The 19673-nt window shown below is 43.9% G+C and overlaps 1 protein-coding gene across 3 annotated transcripts; it reads left to right on the forward strand.

Moving 5' to 3' along the window:
• The first annotated feature begins 1521 nt into the window (after positions 1-1521).
• Positions 1522-19341, forward strand: GDF9 (growth differentiation factor 9). Of its 3 annotated transcripts, none has more exons than XM_035105390.2 (4): positions 1522-2007; positions 10483-10595; positions 15945-16270; positions 18080-19341. In XM_035105390.2, the coding sequence occupies exons 2-4, from the start codon at positions 10522-10524 to the stop codon at positions 19018-19020; spliced, it is 1341 nt and encodes a 446-aa protein (XP_034961281.1). In that variant the 5' UTR covers positions 1522-2007; positions 10483-10521; the 3' UTR covers positions 19021-19341. The 3 variants fall into 3 exon arrangements, with proteins under 3 accessions (XP_034961281.1, XP_034961284.1, XP_034961280.1); XM_035105393.2 differs by lacking the exon at positions 1522-2007 and adding an exon at positions 4605-6103; XM_035105389.2 differs by lacking the exons at positions 1522-2007; positions 10483-10595 and having other exon boundaries at positions 11152-16270.
• Positions 19342-19673: the final 332 nt, after the last annotated feature.

Consider the following 19673-nt stretch of genomic DNA (forward strand, 5'->3'; position numbering starts at 1 on the left):
CCCAACGTAGATCTTTATTCAGTGCCAGCTGATTCAAGAGGCAAGGTAATAGCCTCTGGAGGCAGGATTCGCAGGGACAGCAGATCCCAGTGTCAATCTTCTTTTTCCTCCCCCTTGTTCCCTTCCCTGGCGAGGAGGGCGGGGTGCCATTTTGGAGCCCACCTCAGATGCCAAAATGTCTTGGGCCAGCCCTGCTCCTGTATGTAGGCTCTCAGCCAATGTGGATATTTCTTTCATTTCAAAATTGTGCAAAAGTTTACACAATCTCGAATTGCTAGCCTTTATTCCCTGAAGTTTTAAGTCGAGACGGAGTAGCTGTTTCTACGCAGCTCTGCTTATTTCCTTGGCAGCAGGAGGAGAGAATCCCATTAATGGAATTCTGCACCACGCAGCTGTAATGGAAAAGGTAACTGCTGCCCTTGCAATTGCTACAAATGCTTTACAAATGAATAATAAAGCTTCCATTTAGCTTCCAACTGGTGCATATTGAGGGAAATGTGGCAAATCTGATGGCCGCAGCCCTGTGCCGACTCCTAAGTGATCCTACCGCAGTCAGTGAAACATCTCTGGAATGAATTAATCCAGGTATAGGGCCAAAGTGGTTCTGAATTTTAGCCTAGCTCATTCTAAATTAATAAAGGACTCTTACTCTAGACAAGATGTAATCTTACAATAAAAAGGCTAGCGCAGACAACATTGCATATATTTTCTGCTTTTATTCTAATTATATAAAAACAAATCAGCTATAGCTCCAGTACAAATAAAATAAAAACCACAGAATTTCAATGCATTATTCATCGTTTTCACCTCCTTTTTCCTGAGGCTTCAAACAGGAAGACAACTTCCTTGCACTGTTAACATTTTTCACATTAAAAAATGCCACAAACTGGGTTCAAATGGTCAGTTACACATTTTGCGTCCTGAAGTACCACATCACTGAACTCTAAACTGTGTAAGAAGAAAACAGAATGCCTTTCTCAATCTCCCACTGGCAGTTTCTAATCCACCTTCCTCTATAAATCCCATTCATCTTCCCTAATGATATATTGCCTCCAGATGTGTACACGCATAACCAGGAATCAGAACCAATCAATATAATGTCTATACATTATGTCATCTCCCCCCCCCGAAGTTGTCATTTCTAAAGATAGGCTGTCAAGTGAACCCTTGACAAAAACCAGTCATTAATTACCTGCTTGCCATCATTTGGTGCTGCCTCTGTTTTAACTGTACTTCCCAAAGCCGTCGGCTGAAAGAGATCGAGGTTTTGACAGACAGTATTGTTTCCCTTGGAGTGCTGGCAAGTAGCAAAATGTTGCTGTTATTCCTTTAACTCTCTTCCCACACAGGAGTGCAATTTCCGAAAGCACAGCGAGAGAGGACTCTCTGCTTCTTTTGAGTTTTCTTTGGTTCCCCTAGCTACTTTTAGATCATAAAGGTAATTGGAAGGATTCCCTGCCCAATCATGGGAAAGTAGGTGGGGCTAGAATAATGAACCTGAAACTCTGGCTTCAGAGTAAAAGCGTTTCAGCCTGACCCAGATCTCCTCATGCAAAAGAGAAAAGGGAAAGCACTGGACAAAAGGATAAACTGGGGGATTTACGCCACTGATTACAGTCCAGCTCAAGGCTCAGTTAGTAACTAGAATCTTTTAAGGTATTGAAACAGCACACAGGGCAGCCGCACATTCATAATGCTCTCTGCTTAGAGTATAGACCTCACATGACTCATTTGTTTCTGAGTCTTTTATTACTTCCTTGTATATTCTTTTCTCTCTCTCTCTCTACTTGCCAGGCATTAGCAACATTTTGATAGGAAGGTTTCCAGCTCTTTGTAAGGAATATATTTGGAGTACAGAGGCACAAGTTAGGCCTTTCTAAAGGGGATGACCAGCTTGCTTTCCTAATTATGGTGTTTGTTCACAAAAGTACTCCTGCAAATTATATGCATGAGGGAAATCATGGTGTATGAAGAATTCATACTCCTATCTACGCAGGCGCCTGACAGGTATGTATTTGAATTCAGTGGTCCAGAATTAAGACCATAAAAAGTGAAACTCTAAACTGGGAGGGGCTGCAGCTGTGCAGTAGCAATTGCATTGCAGGTGTGAGTCCTTGAGTGCAACCCGAGCAGATCCAGCAAAAAGTTTTCATGCAACAGAGCTTGGAATAAGGTCGCCCTGAGATTTTGGAGAGGTGCTGCCAGCCCAGGTAGGCAATCATGAACCAGGTGGATGATTAGCCTGTCTTATGAACAATTTCCTTTGTATTCTTCTCATGGGTGTAGCTTGTGGGATCCTTCTCACAAACAAAAATCGTAATATTCTAGAGACAGAGTAAGAACCAGATTTACCTATGTCTCTTTAGCAGGAAAACCTCCCCGCTTACTCAAAACATATGTATTTTCACATTAAGCTATGGATATTGATCTCTTAAAATCCATGGGTCTCATTTGGATTTTGCTCCGTAAGGTATGAATAAAGCTGGTTGGATATATATCTGGATGGATACAGCTAGAAGCTGTACCAATCACTGCTTCTCTGCTGTAAGATACAAGTGGAATTGCAATTGACTTTCCACACTTCAGAATGGGGCATAGCACTTTTGGGGGGAGTGTACATTCCCAGGGCCGTCTCTAGGCCCGGGTCTGGTGGCGCGGGGCACCAGGGCGCCAGGCCACCAGGGGCGCCAATGCGCCCACTGCACCCACAGAGAGGCGCAGCAGAGGCCGCCCCAGGCGCGCTGGACGCAGCCCTAGGCGCGCCTCTCAGCTGTTCAGTCCGCTCTCCGGATGCGCGCTGGCCTGGGGCCGCCTCCGCAGCAGGCAGGGGCATCGCAACAGGGGTGGGCAGCGCCCCCTGGCCCAGGGCCATCCCTACCATAGCTGCCAAGTTTTCCCTTTTCTCGCGAGGAAGCCTATTCAGCATAATGGAATATCCCTTTTAAAAAGGGATAACTTGGCAGCTATGATCCCTACGGCCAGGCTGGATGGCGCAGGGCGCCCGCCCATCTGCCACGCTGGGAAACGGGGCGGGCGCCGGAGGGATCCGTCGCGCCAGGGCACCAGGCATGCTTAAGATGGCCCTGTACTTTCCCCTGAACAAACTCCCTCCACTGCACGCCAATTCTTAAATTCTATTCTTTAATTTGCATGAATAAGCTTATTTAAATGACAATTTTGTGATTACTTTCAGGACGTCAAAAATTATTAGAGGGCATTTTAGGGCAAATTTCATACATGGGGGGGGAGCGTGAATTAATACATTGCTTAAAATGGCAGCAGCCAAAAAGGCAGTGGAGGTTATTATAGTCATTCCACCCCCACTTGAACATGCTAATGATATTTCATTTCAGCAATATTGCACAAATATTTCCTTTAAAAATATAGCTAGAGACATTATAGTTCTAATTGAAAGACTGAATTTAAGAATAAGCATGATAATAAAATGACATCAAGCCTGGCATGTAATAGTGAAGATACACAGAAGTGGCAATAGGTTCACCCTGCCTGATATATCACTGCACATGTCAGAAACATGCCTCTTAGAAGGGACGGAGGAGGAGTCTAAAGCAATCTACAACTGCAGAGAGAGTGACTGTTCTATTCTTTTTAGGAAGTCAGATTTGGTAAGCCATTTTGGAAGGCAGTCTGAGAAAGGATGGAACCAGCGTAGGAAAACACAGGACCACAGCAATTTGATGATGCCATCGTATGGATGCCCCATAAAAAGTGGAAAGCATGACAATTACACACTTAATACTTACAGCGCAATCTTAGGCATGTCTACTCAGAAGCAAGCCCCAGTGAGTTCAACGGGACTTACACTTGGATAAATGGGTGTAGGACTGAGCCTAAGGCGCCCTGAGAAAAAGCTTTCATGTGAATCTCACATTTGTACTTGAGAACTGATGTATTACAAGAATCAGATAATATTTAACCAAGTTGCAGAACAAGTCTTTGACTTGGTTTAAAAGGTGCTTGGGAAAAATGTATTTCCTCCTGTAGGGAAGCTGACGATGTAGTAAATACTTCTACTGATAAGAAAGTATGTGAAGTTAAAGGAGTGGGGGGGGTAGTAGTTCTGACTAAGCAAGATGTCTAAACTGTAACTTTTTAATCAGGTGTGTTTAACAAGAGGGTGGAGCTGAATATATCCCACTTCAACACATATCAAATCAGGTTGGAGACCCTCAAGCCCAGCGCCAATTGCAGCCCTCCAGGCCTCTGTCTGGCCCTCACAACTCTCCCCTGACTGCACACTTCTCCCGAGGCTGTATCCCTCATTGGCTCTGCTGTGTGAGCTTTTATGTGACCAAAATGCATCCTTGGACTATGATTACCAGTATCTACTTGCTTGCTTAGATGGGGAATGAAGAGATGTGTTTACATGCATAGACTTCTGACTTTTGTAGGGGTGGTCTATAGCAGGCATCCCCAAACTTCAGCCCTCCAGATGTTTTGGACTACAATTACCATCATCCCTGACCATTGGTCCTCTTAGCTAGGGATCATGGGAGTTGTAGGCCAAAACATCTGGAGGGCCGCAGTTTGGTGGTGCCTGGTCTATAGCCTCCTGTACAGAGGTAAGAGCAGGCATCCCCAAACTGCAGCCCTCCAGATGTTTTGGCCTACAACTCCCATGATCCCTAGCTAACAGGAATAGTGGTTGGGGAGGATGGAAACATCTGGAGGGCCGAAGTTTGGAGATGCCTGGGTAAGAGTCACTTCCATTACTTCACTACTGCACATTAAACCACAGAGCCTAGGACTTACTGATCAGAGGGTTGGTGGTTCGAATCCCCACAACAGGGTGAGCTCCCGTTGCTCAGTCCCAGCTCCTGCCAACCTAGCAGTTCGAAAGCACATCAAAGTAGATAAATAGGTACCGCTACAGCGGGAAGGTAAACAGCATTTTTGTGTGCTGCTCTAGTTCGCCAGAAGCGGCTTTGTCATGCTGGCCACATGACCTGGAAGCTGTACGCCAGCTCCCTCGGCCAATAATGCAAGATGAGCGCCGCAACCCCAGAGTCGGTCATGACTGGACCTAATGGTCAGGGGTCCCTTTACCTTTACCTAAAACACAACATCACTGTAGTGCACAATTGAAAAGCACATTGTCCTAAGGACACACTGAACACCCTACCTGTCCATTAGGTCAATTTTATCATTAATAAAATTGTATCTAGTTTAATATTTTCATATTGCTTTTCTGCCAAAACACAACCAATACATTTTTTTCTACAATAGCGCAAATGACATCAAAAATATGTCGGATACCTTGAAACAGAACAAAATTTTAAAACACAATAAAAATAAGCAGGCCTATATAAAACATTAAAGCCTTAAAACAGACAACAACAAAAACAACATTAACAGAGTGAGGTTCTAATCCTAAACCTTATCTGGGAGCATGTCTCAATGAACTCCATGGGACACAGTTTTGAACTGACATGTATAAGATTGCACTGTAAAACACAGTTCATACTTTTAAAGCTGACTGGAATAAATGGAGTATCTACCTCCAGTTTTTTTTTTTTTTAAAAAAGGAAGTCTGGCAGGGCTTCACTAGCAAGCAGCTTCACAAACCTGACATCAACACTGAAAAAGCCCTGATTTAAAAGAGCCTTGCAGCCTTAGATAACTCATAGCTACTGTGTTAAGGATAATACCAAACACAGACAGTAAAAATCAATCCACATGGGTTAAAAAAAAAGTGTAGTGCACTGAACAAATTAAATAAGGGGCTGGTGCTGGTAAGTGCACCCAGTGAGCTTTCTAGGTTGATGTGAGAATACAGAGTAAACTTAGATGTACAGTTATACATTTTGAGAAACACTGAAGCAGTGAGGTTACTATAACATCCTAAACACTTCGCCCGTAGGGCCAAAAAGTGTTGTTGCATTTGCAAATAGATGCACACCCTCACTTAATATAAACATCTGCAAGGACACCGGCAAGTGGACTGGGTTATTCATTTTAATCTCTGGATTTGATTATAACCATGGCCTGTGTTTATATATTTTAATCTTTGGATTTTATTATCTTTCCGTTGCAGTTTGAGGATTCAACTAATGCCACCCTCCTAGAACAACCTCTGACTAATGTCAGTATAATACTGTATGGTTCAAAGAATACAGCTTGAGAACTTTTGTCTAAAGATTTTGGAACTACAAATCATCTCCTAAACTAAATCCTCACATAAGGCATGCCCCAATCCTCCTTGTAGTAATGGGCATGTTTGCAGCGAGTATCACCAATCTCCCTGTCCCCACTAGACTTAGCCACTGAGCTGTATGTGACTTGAAGCTGCAGGGAGGAATTTTTTGTGATAAGAATCAAACCTTCACCAGTCAATGAGCATTATGGCAAGCAGGCTCTGCTGACAGCCTGGCATATGAATGGGCTGTTTCTTGTCTAGGGAGAGCTCAGCAAATCACTGGCTTAAGTGGCTCAGAATTTGACTCAAAGCAAAGGATGCAACAGGTGGCATTATCACTGCTAACCTTGCCTGCCCCCACTTTCATACCTGTTGCTACAGTGTCTTTTGGTTCTTGCATAGGGCACACTTATGACCCTTCTTAAGTGCCCTAACAAGAAAGTAAATTACTGCCTTGCACAGATTCCCCATAAAGGTTTGCAGCTAGGAGGGGGGAAATGGAAAACTACTTCAGCAACAGTGCCATTCCCTTTCATTAGCAAAAAAAAAGCAGATCTCATGAGGTCTGTGGAATGTTAAGGAATGCAGTAACTAATGGGAAGGAAAGTGCTCGACAGATACGTTTGCAGCAGTTTGAATTTTTATAAGACGACCCTGTGAACTAGTATTTCAGAGGGTTACCTATGGAGAGAGAGAAAGAAAATGTGGGAGTGGGGGGGCCAGCAAGTTCCACTCTCCTTAACAAATTCAAAAAGGTAGAGCTAAAGAAAAACACTCAGTTGTGGGTTAGTGAAACATAAATATAAAATTTTAATATTCTAATAGATAAAATATATGCTACAGATAAATATTTGGCCAATGCAAAAGGCCAAAAGAAGTGCAGAACTTCCTCATCCTTACTTTAGGGATCCCTTAGGCTGTGATTGGTTTAGAGCCATAGACATCGCTTCCTGGGTATGTGTAGCATCAGTCTGTGCTCTCTGCTATGGAAAGGTCAGGGACACACCGCTTCCCTGCAGTCTAGATCTGCCTGACACATGGCTCATTCACACTTCCGCTTGTCCCGTGCCTAGAAAGCATGGGTCTGAGAGGTTTCCCCCTTGACCTGCTCTTTCCCAAGGAAAGCCCACTCTTTAGCTCTACAAAGAGAAATCTGTAGAAAAAAACCTGATGTGTTTGCTTCAACTGAGCACTGAAGAGCAGTTTTCCCTTGGCGAAAACTGTGGGACAAGAGGAAGAATGGATTAGCCCAGTCTCTCCCTCTCCCCATGCAGGGCCATCTTAAGCGGGTCGGGCGCCCGGGCGCCATGGTGCGCAGATTGCTCCGGCGCCCCTGCCCCACCCTGTTTCTTCCTGTGGCTGGTGGGCAGGCGCAGCGTGGTGCCCCCCTACCGCAGCGTGGTGCCGGCCCTGTCCCCATCTCCATCTGCTCCACGAGACTGACACCCTCTTTGAGTCACACCAGTCACTTTGCTTTAGAAAAAATGCTCAGTGAACTTTACTGGCCCACAGCCTGGTAACCAACCTTGTCCCTATGTTCAGGCTCCTGACCAACATCTGCAGATAGTTGGCGTAGTTCAGTTAATGGAAACAAATCAGAATGATCTGTTACTATAATCAGTAAAGCTGTTTAAATCCCTTGACAGCTTTGACTACATAACACAGCACAGTCACTAAGCAATCCAGTACTCGTAAAGACAAAGTTTGTCTCCAGGTTTTCTGCAGTTTCATATAGTGAGTGTTCACATACCTGTGTGTATTAGGACAATTTGATTTGCAGTAAGATGCTGGAAGATTTTCAGGAGGATTTTTTTTAATAAAAAAAGAACGCAAATTCCCAATGAAACCATGTGGAAATGGGGAGGACTGACTTTAAGATTTGAATAGTGAGAAACTGAAATGGACAGATTCACACACCCCTATACTGAAGTCTAAACCACTGAGCCTAGGGCTTGCCGATCAGAAGGTCAGCGGTTCGAATCCCCGTGACGGGATGAGTTACTTGGTCCCAGCTCCTGCCCACCTAGCAGTCTGAAAGCATGTCAAAGTGCAAGTAGATAAATAGATACCGCTCCGGCAGGAAGGTAAATCGCGTTTCCGTGCGCTGCTCTGGTTCACCGGAAGCGGCTTAATCATGCTGGCCACATGATCTGGAAAGCTGTCTGCGGACAAACACCGGCTCCCTCAGCCTATAGAGTGAGATGAGCGCCACAACCCCAGGGTCGTCCATGACTGGACTTAACAGTCAGGGGTTCCTTTACATTTACCTTTATACTGAAGTTAGAACAGCCATATTAGGGCAGCAACTATCAACCTTACAGAAAGCAGAACTAAGGGGGAAAATGTTTTGGTATGAGAAATTGGGCTGACAGCTGTTGCTTTATTACACGCAAACTTTCAAATACAGAAGCAGTACCCTTTTCCAGGTTTCCTAACTGAATCAGCTGTGGAAAAAACCCAGAGATAGAAGTTGTTCTGCCACCTTTTGGGGGGTTGCAGGAGCATTCAATTTGCCAAATGTAATCCTGAGCAGCGCTTAAATTCACTTAAGCGACAGTATGCTGGAACTGACATACTGTACAGTAACTAAGCCATCCCTGAACACAAGCCTCTTTCTTGGAAATGACGAGAGGAGAAACTTAGGAAAGGAGTGACATTTTTATCAAGTTACAGCTGACAAGGAAAGGGGGTTATTTTATATATTACTAGTGGAATTCAGCCCGTTTAGAAACGGGCGCTAGAACGCTGCTCTCGTGCAGCGCCGGCATGGGACGGAGCTTCGGAGGTCTCCAAAGCCCCGTCTCATGCGGGAGGTGCCCGGCGAGGGGGGGGCGGGAGATCTTCTCCGAAACTCCGTCCCATGCCGGCGCTGCGTGCCAAGGCGGCGGGGGGGAGGAGCGCTTCTCACCCCACCCCCCGCCTCGCCGCGGACCTGTCCTTGCTGTCGGCGGCAGAGGGACAGGAACAAAGGAGGAGAAAGCAGCCCTTTCTCCTCCTTCCTTCCTCTCCCTCCGCCGCCGACAGCCCTTTCTGTTGGTGGTGAGGGGAGAGGAACGAACGGAGAGAAAGCAGCCCTTTCTCTCCGTTCGTTCCCCTCCCACCACCGCCGACAGAAAGCACAGATCCCGGGGTTGCCGGCTCTGTCGGGTGGGGGGAGGGAGAAGCAATCCGATCCTCTGCTTCTCCCTTCCCCCACCTGACAGAGCCAAATGCCGGCTCTGTTGGGCAGGGGAAGGGAGAAGCCGAAGACCGATCAGATCTTCTGCTTCTCCCTCCCCCCCACCCGACAGAGCCGGCAACCCCGCAGCGGGGGCTTCTCACCGTTTGCCTTCCCCCCAGGGGGAGGCAAACAGCGAAAAACCCCGCCACGCCATACTTCGGCTCCGGGACTGGCTTGGCGGCGGCGGGAAGAAGGGGAGGAATTCCTCCCCTTCTTCCCGCCGCTGCCAAGCCAGTCCCCGAGCCGAAGTGCGGCGCGGCGGGTGCTTTTCGCCGTTTGCCTCCCCCTTCACTCCGGGAAGTCAAACAGCGAAAAGCCCTCGCCGCGCCGCACTTCGGCTTGGGGACTGGCTTGGCGGCAGCGGGAAAAAGAGGAGGAATTCCTCCTCTTCTTCCCGCCGCCGCCAAGCCAAAGCCGGCTTCCCTCGGCGCCCGCTGCCGCTTCGGCCGAGGAAGCGCCGTCCCATGCCGGAGGTGCGCGGCAAGGCTGCCGGGGGGAGCGCTTCTTTCCCCCGCCGCCTCGCCGCGCACCTCCAGCATGAGACTGGGCTTCGGAGCGGCGGTTGGCGGAGCGGCGGTTGGCCGTTGTCCCTCCGTCCAATCCCTGTATCCCTGGGGCACATGCGCAGTGACCCAGGGACACACGGGACAACTGGACGCAGGGACAACATGGACATTATTATATAGGATTCTGCTGAAGCAAAATGGGGAGGAGGGAAACGTAAATTAATTCCTGGCTTATCTTTCAGGGCACACTGCCCTCACAGGACAGCCTATAAAAGGAAATTTTAAAAGTCATAAAACATCAGAAGCACAATAAAAACAACAGATTGCTGCTCAAAACCATTAATTTAAACCACTAGCAGCCAAATGCTTTCAAGCATAGCACATTAATGAAATGTGAGCTGGGATAAAAGCATCCTCAAAATTCTCCTGAAAATCAGCAGTGACAAGGCCATACACATCTCCTTGGGGAGGCAGTTCCAAAGAGACTCATCACTGGTAGACTGCTGTCTATCAAGTCTTACTAGCAGACCAGAGGCCAGGGTGGGAAGAATAGCTTTTCTACAGGCTTTTCAAAACAGCTCCCTTCTTTTTCCATTCAGAAATCATACAGTTGTTACTTACCTGGAACGTGAGGAGATATGTCAATCCTTGAAGAGCGCTTCTGTTGTGAAACTCCATGCAGCACTCTGCACATGGCCCAGGGTACTTTGGGGTAAGTGATAGAGAAAGTTAGAAAATGTAATAATAGTTCTTAGCAGATACTTAAATGTCAATGTATTGTCTCCAGGAGAATACCACCACCATCAGCAAGTTCTTTGTAATTATGCAAGAACAGGGATGTGTTTGTGGGTCTACCTGGGTAGCACAGGTGACACTGTGGTCTAAACCACTGAGCCTCTTGGGCTTGCCGGTCAGAAGGTCAGCAGTTTGAATCCCCACGACGAGGTGAGCTCCTGTTGCTTTGCTCCTGCCAACCTAGCAGTTCGAAAACATACCAGTGCTATTAGATAAATAGGTACCACTGCGACGGGAAGGTAAACGGCGTTTCCATGCACTTGCTTCTGTCCCGTTGCACCAGAAGCAGTTTAGTCATGGTGGCCACATGGCCCGGAAAGCTGTCTGCGGGCAAATGCCAGCTTCCTTAGCCTGAAGTGACCTGAGTGCCACAACCCCATAGTCGCTTTTGACTGGACTTAACCGTCCAGGGGTCCTTTACCTTTTAACCTTTACTAGGGTAGCACCTGTGAGTAACAGAACTCCCTCTTCTCATGTCAGCTCCATGTTGCAGTCTTTAAAATGTTTTTGGTTTATTTCTGTTTTCAAACATATTTAGAGAACTAATACCACCCTGAAAAAGAAAAGGGGGAGCATTTTTTAAAAAAGTGGTGACGTTCAATAGAACTACCATTTCTCACTCGTCCACCAGAACAGTGCCCTGCTATTTTAAAAAATCTTATTCCTGCTATTTATCTTTAGGATTCATATTACTGTATATTCCGGCGTATAAGACGACTGGGCGTATAAGACAACCCCCAGCTTTTCTAGTTAAAATATAGAGTTTGGGATATACTCGCCGTATAAGAAATACGACCCGGTGTATAAGACGACCCCCGACTTTTGAGAATATTTTCCTGGGTTAAAAAGTAGTCTTATACGCAGGAATATACAGTAGTAAAACAAGGAAAATGATCCCCCTTGCTACTGCATCTCCCCCATTTTAAAAGCATTGTATATCTGTTACCCTGCAGGAAAGCAATCCATCATTCAAACATTATTCAGGCTAGCCTACTGGTGGATCTTTGTGAGCACAAGAACTGTATTTATGAACAAAGTGAAAGATTTAAACATTTCCTGGAAAGGTCCTCCGAAACAAAATAGAGGGTTGGGGAAAATGTTATCTTTGCAACCTCTCGATCCTCTTTAATAAATGGGTAATTTAAAGATATTTGTAATGCATCGAAATATCTAGAAAAGCCCTTAAGGCTGCAGCATCCTTAGAAACACTTTGTACTGTATTTGCATTCCAAACTGAATGTTCCTACAGTTACTACAGCGTCCCCTGGTGGCAAGAAGGTGCACCTGTATAATGCAGGATCTGTGTTCAGCAGGTTTGGACTAGATGAACCCCAAGATCCTTCCTAGCTCTATAATTCTGTTATCCCTGCAATGATTAATGCTACATTGGCATAAGTATATTCATATAATCAAACTGCATTAAAGTCATTTATGGCACAATGATTGACAACATAGGCAAAGCTATTTTTAATGCTAGCACTACAACTATTTTATGTGAAAATCTAATTCTGCCCATGTCTTCAGTAACAATGAGGGAGAAATTTGTTTTATTTTGCAACTCAGTGAAAACCTATCTATCTATTTCACACCTCCCAAAACAATGCTTAGGCTCAAATACAGTTATTCTTTGACATTCGCATTTCTTGAATTTTGTAAGGCAGTTCTCCAATCAAAAACATTTCAAAAATATACTGAGAGATGATGTTTATAAACACACACACACACACACACACACACACACACATGAACATAACACAAAAAAATGTATAACATTACAGAAAATTGATTGCAAACATGTATTTTAGTCAAGACCACATACTGAAATATTTATATGGGTACAAAAATCATTAAAATCCGGATTAATTTTTCCAAGAGCTTTTAGAAAACAAAACAAAACACACACCTTCAAACTGATATGGAAATGTGGCAAACTGAATTATAGGCAGGAAAAATGAGAAACAGAGATCAGCCAAAATTGACAGATTTGTCCAACCCTAATCTGCAGGACTGCTTCAGAAATCAGTGGTTGCTTTGTGGCCCCCTCTCACCTGGAGAACTCAAGCAACCTCTTTCAGAGGAGGCGCACAAAGAAAAGCTTGTAGATTGTAAAAATATTGTTCAAATTTATTTTAAAAATTAAATAAGGCTTCTGATGACAAACCCAGGGTTTATGTAGATTAATGCAAGGAAGCAGCAGTCCTTGAAGTGTTGGCATTCTTGGTTGCATAAGGCTTTATGAATCAAAACCAGCTCTTCGCATTGAATGCAGAAGTCAATCAATGGGCAATGCAGTCAGGCCAAAATTGGAGTTATATGCTCAAACCATACTAGTCCCAGTCAACAATCTGGCTGCTGAATTCTGCAATAACTGCAGCTTCTGAACACCCTTCAAAGGCTGCTCCACATATAATGCGTTCTAACCTAGAGGATACCAGAGGAGAGATAACAGAAGCTAGGCTGTCCCAACTGTGATAGGGCTGCAGCTGGACCACTAACTGAAGCTGATAGAAGGCACTCCATGCCATGGAGTCTTCTCCTGCCCTCATCAACAGCAGTGAATGCAGCAGCACACCCAAAGTGCACGCTTGATGCTTCAGGGGACTGCAACCCAATCCAGAACGGGCTGAACCCCATTCATTCATCTAGGGAACCACCAACTAATAGGGTAACAGTCATATGTGTATGTGACGAAGTGTGCATGCACACGAAAGCTCATACCAAAATAAAAACTTAGTTGGTCTTTAAGGTGCTACTGAAGGATTTTTTTTATTTTGCTTCGACTCAGACCAACACGGCTACCTACCTGTAACTAGTCATATGTGGATTAAGCTTACTGGTTCTCATCTAGTCCATTACCAAAGCCAGAAATCAATTCAGCACACCCACCATCATTTAAAGGAGAAATAGAGCTACGAGTCATCAGCACATGTAATGGCAATGCTGTCTAAATCTTTGGATGACCTCACCCTAATGCACTTTACTTGTGCAAACCTAAATTCCTGGTTTGCCATGGAATCCCTCTCACAAAATTCTGACAGCCTTGAAGCAACCTGATAGTAAGGAATATGTATATATTTATCCCCATAATAAACAATGCCAATTAAAGTCAGTGATTCTATCTGTAGAAACCTAGTCACTTCTGAGAGAGAAGTTAAAGACTCGGGTTTTCAGGGGTCCGCCAATAATAACCTCCACACGTATCAAATCATAGCAAAAGAGCACTTTGAAAATTCCGTCTGGCCCCACATCATGCAAGAACCTTGCAGGGTTACAGGCTTGTTTGACGACGACGACAAGAAACCAAGCCTTCAGTGTCATCAGTCCAGTTCTGTGGAATACTCTGCTAATAGAGATTTGGCAGATGCCTTCTGGGCCAACTTTTAAACACCTCCTGAAAACTTTTCTATTCTGCCAGGCCTATGCAGGCAATTAAGGGCGCATCTCCCACAATGGGTTGCTCTGCTTTTAACTTTTTATGCTTTTGTTCTGTGGTTTTATTTTTTTTACTTTTACTGTTGTAAACCGCTTTGATACATTTTTGTGATATAGCAGTATATAAATATTTTTTTTATAAATAAATACAGTGATCCAACTTGGAGGTTGCAATCCTTTGAACAATTACTTTTCAACAAGCCCCACAGAATGCAATGTGGCTTACTTCTGATTGGACAGACATGAATTCAAGCTGCACAGCTCCAATCCTGTTTGTTTTTAATACTTTCACTGTGCTTCTGCTCAGTGCCTGTTTTCCTAGAACTCACCATGAAGTTGTTACAGTAAGTGCCACACTTTTTAACAACAAAAAAGAGGTGCCATTACTGTGTATCCTTGAGTACCCCCTGGGGGAAAAAACACTGCTTCTACTCATATACAGTATTCAAATCAACATTTGATAATGGCTACAAACCAATAAAAACAAACTATGTAAATACTTTCAACAAAGCCGAATAATAAGCAGTCATAAACCCCCCAAACTAATCTGATGCACAATTACCTGTTAGCACCGTAGAACACATTGGGCACTACATTGGAGTAAAGATGGCTTTATATGCGGTGGTGTTCTGCTCAAACTTCACAAGAAACCTCTGAAAGTCAAGGGGTCTTCAAGAGCAGCGTCCCATACAGTGGTGCAGTTAAGTAATTTTGGGCTCTGAACTGAATTGTATCACAGCTTCCCCCCAACCCCTAAGATGGGAATGAACGCACCTTACTTCGAAATGTAGCAAGCCAGCACTCTCGTACTTGAGAAGTCCTCACACTCATTCTGCTGATGAAGCCTGGGATTTCTGAAGCCTCAAAGTTCCTCCCCCAACACATATCTGAAACCCAATCAATGTTATATGGATTAGTCAAGATTTTCTTCATTCTGGGTCAGAGAAATCTCTTTGATGAGATCCTCCTGGCATTTATTTTGGTTTAAACATGCTTAGTTGATTTAAAATAAAAAAAAAGTTGTAGTTTCACTGGCCCATTATTACAGGCAGTATTAATCCCTAAATTTTTAAGAATTAAAAAAACGGGCTACTTTCCTGATTCCTTTCATTCCATTTGTCTGAAAAACAAAATCAAATAGTTAAGAGCCTTTGGCCTTCCAATCTGTCTCACGTTTCATGATGTCCTACACATATCATTATCTTTTCTTGGAAGATGATGGGGTAAAATTCAGATCAAAGACCAGCAACCATATGTGACAGTTTTCTGCACAACTATACAATGAAATGTTGCGACTACAGTACTAAAACTAAGCATATTTCAAGAACGAGGTACACTTTAGTTAATTTGGAGCAAGCAAAACAGTACAATCTATGCAAGTCTACTTTGTAGTAATCTTTATTTAGTTCAACTGGGGTTACTTCCAGGTGAGTATATATAGGGCTGCAGCCTTACTTCCAGGTAGGAGTGCTTGGGTTTACAGCATTTGCTATACTTACCTACTTAGCTTAGTTAAGCCTTGGAGTGGAGAAGACCTGGCTTAGCAATCAATTTCACAAGCAGAGGCACAAGGTGGAGTATTAAGATGATCAGTAAACTGGATTATCTCGTCAGGTGTATGTTTTTTCCTTTAATGCCTTGTTAGAAAGGAATTACACCTGGAAATTATTTAAGAAACCAGAACTGACCAGACCAGGACTGACTGACCAGAACTGCATGTGGAAAGGGTGGTTTCTTTGCTTCGACAAATCCCCATCATGAAGATTTGGGGGAAAGTACTTGTTTGTCTGTGGTCTCTAAGGCTACTTTTTTATGGTGTCTTGTGTTCCCCTAGTCCCAAGGATGAAGGGGGCTCTCAGACATCGCTGGTGTCGGAGGCCTCTGAGCTGCCTCCAGTGTTGTTGTTTCGTCCAGATGTAGAAAATAGCTATGGCCAGTTGCCTACTCTTTCCAAGTTATTGTCTGACCACCATCAGCGGGAGTTGGGAGATTGTGTGCCAGGATCACGACTGGATTCCAAAGCCCTGAGATACATGAAGAGGCTTTATAAAATGTCTACTACCAAAGAAGGATTCCCAAAGATAAACCATCTCTATAACACAGTCCGGCTCTTAACTCCATGTACTGAAGGCAAGCACCTCGCCATAGGACAAACAAAAGGTAAGTGAGGAGATATTTGATGAAAATGCCCCCCTCACATACACACACTTGGTGTTTGGGGGTTGAATTATTATCCCATCTGTAGATTTCTTGCCCTTGTAAATCAATGGAATTTCTATACTGTACTTCTTATAAAAGTACAAAAAAATACAATGTATTGGTCTTGTATTTGTGCAGGTATGCAACCTTTAGAGGTCAATAAGCTCTCTGGTCAAGCTTACATGGATCTTCTCTATGAGCAGTTCATGTTTCCAAGCATGTAGTAATGGGAATTTATCCTTTTCTAATGTGTGTCTTCATGCTGGATTTCTATTACAGGATTTCTAATGTTACTATTGGGTGTATATCCAAAACTGTATAAGAGCTTTGTTTAATTATTTGTGGGATAGGCCAAGTGGGGATTGTAATAAAGGCAATCTTAATTTTGGCAGAAAACTCGGAATGGGTCTAGTCATCTGGCCACAGTTTGGATTACTGTAATGTGCTCTTCATGGGGCTGCCTTTGAAAAGTGCTTAGAAACTGCAACTTGCTCAAAGAGCTGTAGCCAGACTGGTGACGCGCTGGTTATAGGGAGCATATGGCTTCTTCTGGGCACCATTCAAAGTGCTGGTTGTCACATATCAAGTCCTATGTGGATTCAGTCCAGGCTAACCAAAAGACCCTATTTCCCATACAAACCTGCCTGAGCTCTTAGATCTGCAGGGGAGGCCCGTCTCTTGGTCCCACTACCCTCACAAGCATGCTTGGGACACAAGAAGAGGGCCTTCTTGGTGGCTGCTCCCAAACTTTACAACTCCCTTCCTAGAGAAATTAGACTTGCTCCTTCCTTCCGTGTTTCTCATATTATAAGACATGTCTTATATTTATTTTTCCCTCAAAAAAACACACTATGGCTTATTTTCAAGGGATGTCTTATTTTTTTTCCTCCTTCTCCTGCCGCGGCCAGCATTGCTGCTGCGCCTATCACTATGTCTTATTTTCGGGGTATGGCTTATATTCCTTGAATGCTTAAAAATCCTGCTATGGCTTATTTTATGGGTATGTCTTAAAATATGAGAAACAGGGTTGTTGTCCATATGCTGGCAGGTGTAGGCTTTTTTGTTGCAACAGGCTTTTAGGAACTGCCCATTTTTAAGAAAAAGGATTGAGCTGTGATGTTTTTATTGAAATGATCTGTATGCTTTATTAGATTGTGTGTGCATTCAATTGTTTTTTAATGATTGATTTTCCCCTATGTAGTAATTTTGGTGGCATTTATATCTGTTTAGCACTGTCTGTTAGCAGTTTGGATTTAATAACTTGTAACAATTGAGCCCTAGTTAGGATCCAAACCTATTAGTCATACCTTGGATCCTGAACACCTTGCGAGTTGAACATTTTGGCTCATGAGAGTTTCGTTTTGTGAACGTTCTTTGGAACCCAAACATCCAACGTGACTTCCGATTGGCTGCAGGAGCTTCCTGCAGTCAATTGGAAGCTGCTCCTTGGTTTCCAAATTTTTTGGAGGTCGAAAGGATTTCCGGAACGGATTCTGTTAGACTTCCAAGGCACCACTATATTCTAATGGCACTGTTACAGCCTGGAAAGTCAAGAGAAAGAAATGCAAGTTTTTGGTCCCTCTAAAACATTCTGGGGTTGCTCTAGGAATAAACTGCATCTTTAGAGTAAGACAGGCAATTGAAATCTTCCCTGATACTTACAATGCTATGGGAAAGCTGGAGTTGTGAGGAATTTGCTGCTTAAATAACATAATATTAGGAACAAATTGCTATCATTGGTACAAAGTGTTTTTTTCTTTCTTTTGGCAGGAGACCTTCGTTCTCCAGACTTCCTCTTCAGCTTGGACCGTGTTACTGCTTTGGAGCACTTAGTCAAGTCAGTCTTACTCTACTCATTTGATAAACCATTTTCTAAATCATGGGCTGTTACATGTACAGGTAATCTAGTTGTAAATATGGATGGTGCCTCTGGTCATTCACACCCCAATATTGAACATGCCATGACTTTCCATTTTCAACTTGGACACAAACGGGCAGAGATTGATGTGACCTCTTTTATCTGGCCTCTGATAGCCTCTAACAATAGAAGCGTTTCCATGGCTGTGAATATTGTTTGCCCGAATGACCAGCCCTCCAACTCCAAACAGGATCCCTTTAATATTACACGGGCATCACTTTCTCTTCTCCTGTACCTCAATGACACCAGTGAGCAAGCTTACCGTACATGGGATTTTCTCAAGCACAGGAGAAGGAACTTCATGGGAGCCAGGCTGGAGAGGGGTCCTTTCGCAGGTCTTGGAGGAGAGGCAGGAAAAGACCTCAAACAGAGCACGAGAAAGCCTCGTCGCCGAAGAGATGGAGATGGGCAAGAGGAAAACATATCAGTTTCCATAGACAACTTACGTAAGTACTACGAACAGTATCTTTTCCCACAAAATGAATGTAAACTTCACGACTTCAGGCTGCAATTCAGCCAGCTGGGCTGGGACAGTTGGATAATTGCCCCACACAGATACAATCCTCGCTATTGCAAAGGTGACTGTCCAAGAGTACTTAGGCATCGCTACGGCTCCCCTGTACACTCGATGGTACAGAACCTCATACATGAAAAAATAAACCCCTCTGTCCCCAGGCCCTCCTGCATTCCTGCTGAATACAGCCCCCTGAGTGTCTTGAAGGTAGAGCCTGATGGATCAATTGTGTACAAAGAATATGCGGATATGATTGCTACCAAGTGCACTTGCCGATAAAGCCAGTCCTGATTTATTAATAATTGCAATATGGTGTTTTCCCTTAACGGTAGAATGAATGTTGGTTAAAAAAGAAGAAGACTTAGAATGGTGTACTGAGGCAGGTATTTTCAGGACAGCATTTAATTAGCCCCTTCTGATTTGAAAGAGGCAAAGTATGGGCATAAGGAGGTTTCCTTTTTTCTTCAAAATGGGAAAAAAGACATGAATTGTGAAATGTTTTGGCTAGGGGGAGGGGGGAGCACTGTTTCTCTAGATAAGCAAAAAAGTAGAATACCTGTCCTTTCATGGCACTTTGGTAGTATTCTTCTTTAATCCTCATGTTGAAAATATTTTTTATTTTGAAGAAATTTTATGACAAGTGTTTGGGCACAGAAGGTTTTATTATTGCTAACTGCTCAATCACTTAGTTTTAATAAGTACTTTTAGTGATTGAAACTGGTTGTCTGAGACAGCTCCTGTTCTTTATTATGATGACTACCAGATGTAAAGGTTCGTTTAAAGCAATGAATAACCTTTTGTTTAACTTTGAAGGCTCTCATGTTACAAAAGAATGTAATCGTAAAAAAATGTCCTAGTTGTGTGTCTAGGAAATACCTTACTAGGGTGGCTAAACACGTTGCAAAATCCTGTGTGAAGACACTTCTGAGTGG

Source organism: Zootoca vivipara, chromosome 2 (assembly GCF_963506605.1).
Source record: "Zootoca vivipara chromosome 2, rZooViv1.1, whole genome shotgun sequence".
NCBI lineage: Eukaryota > Metazoa > Chordata > Lepidosauria > Squamata > Lacertidae > Zootoca > Zootoca vivipara.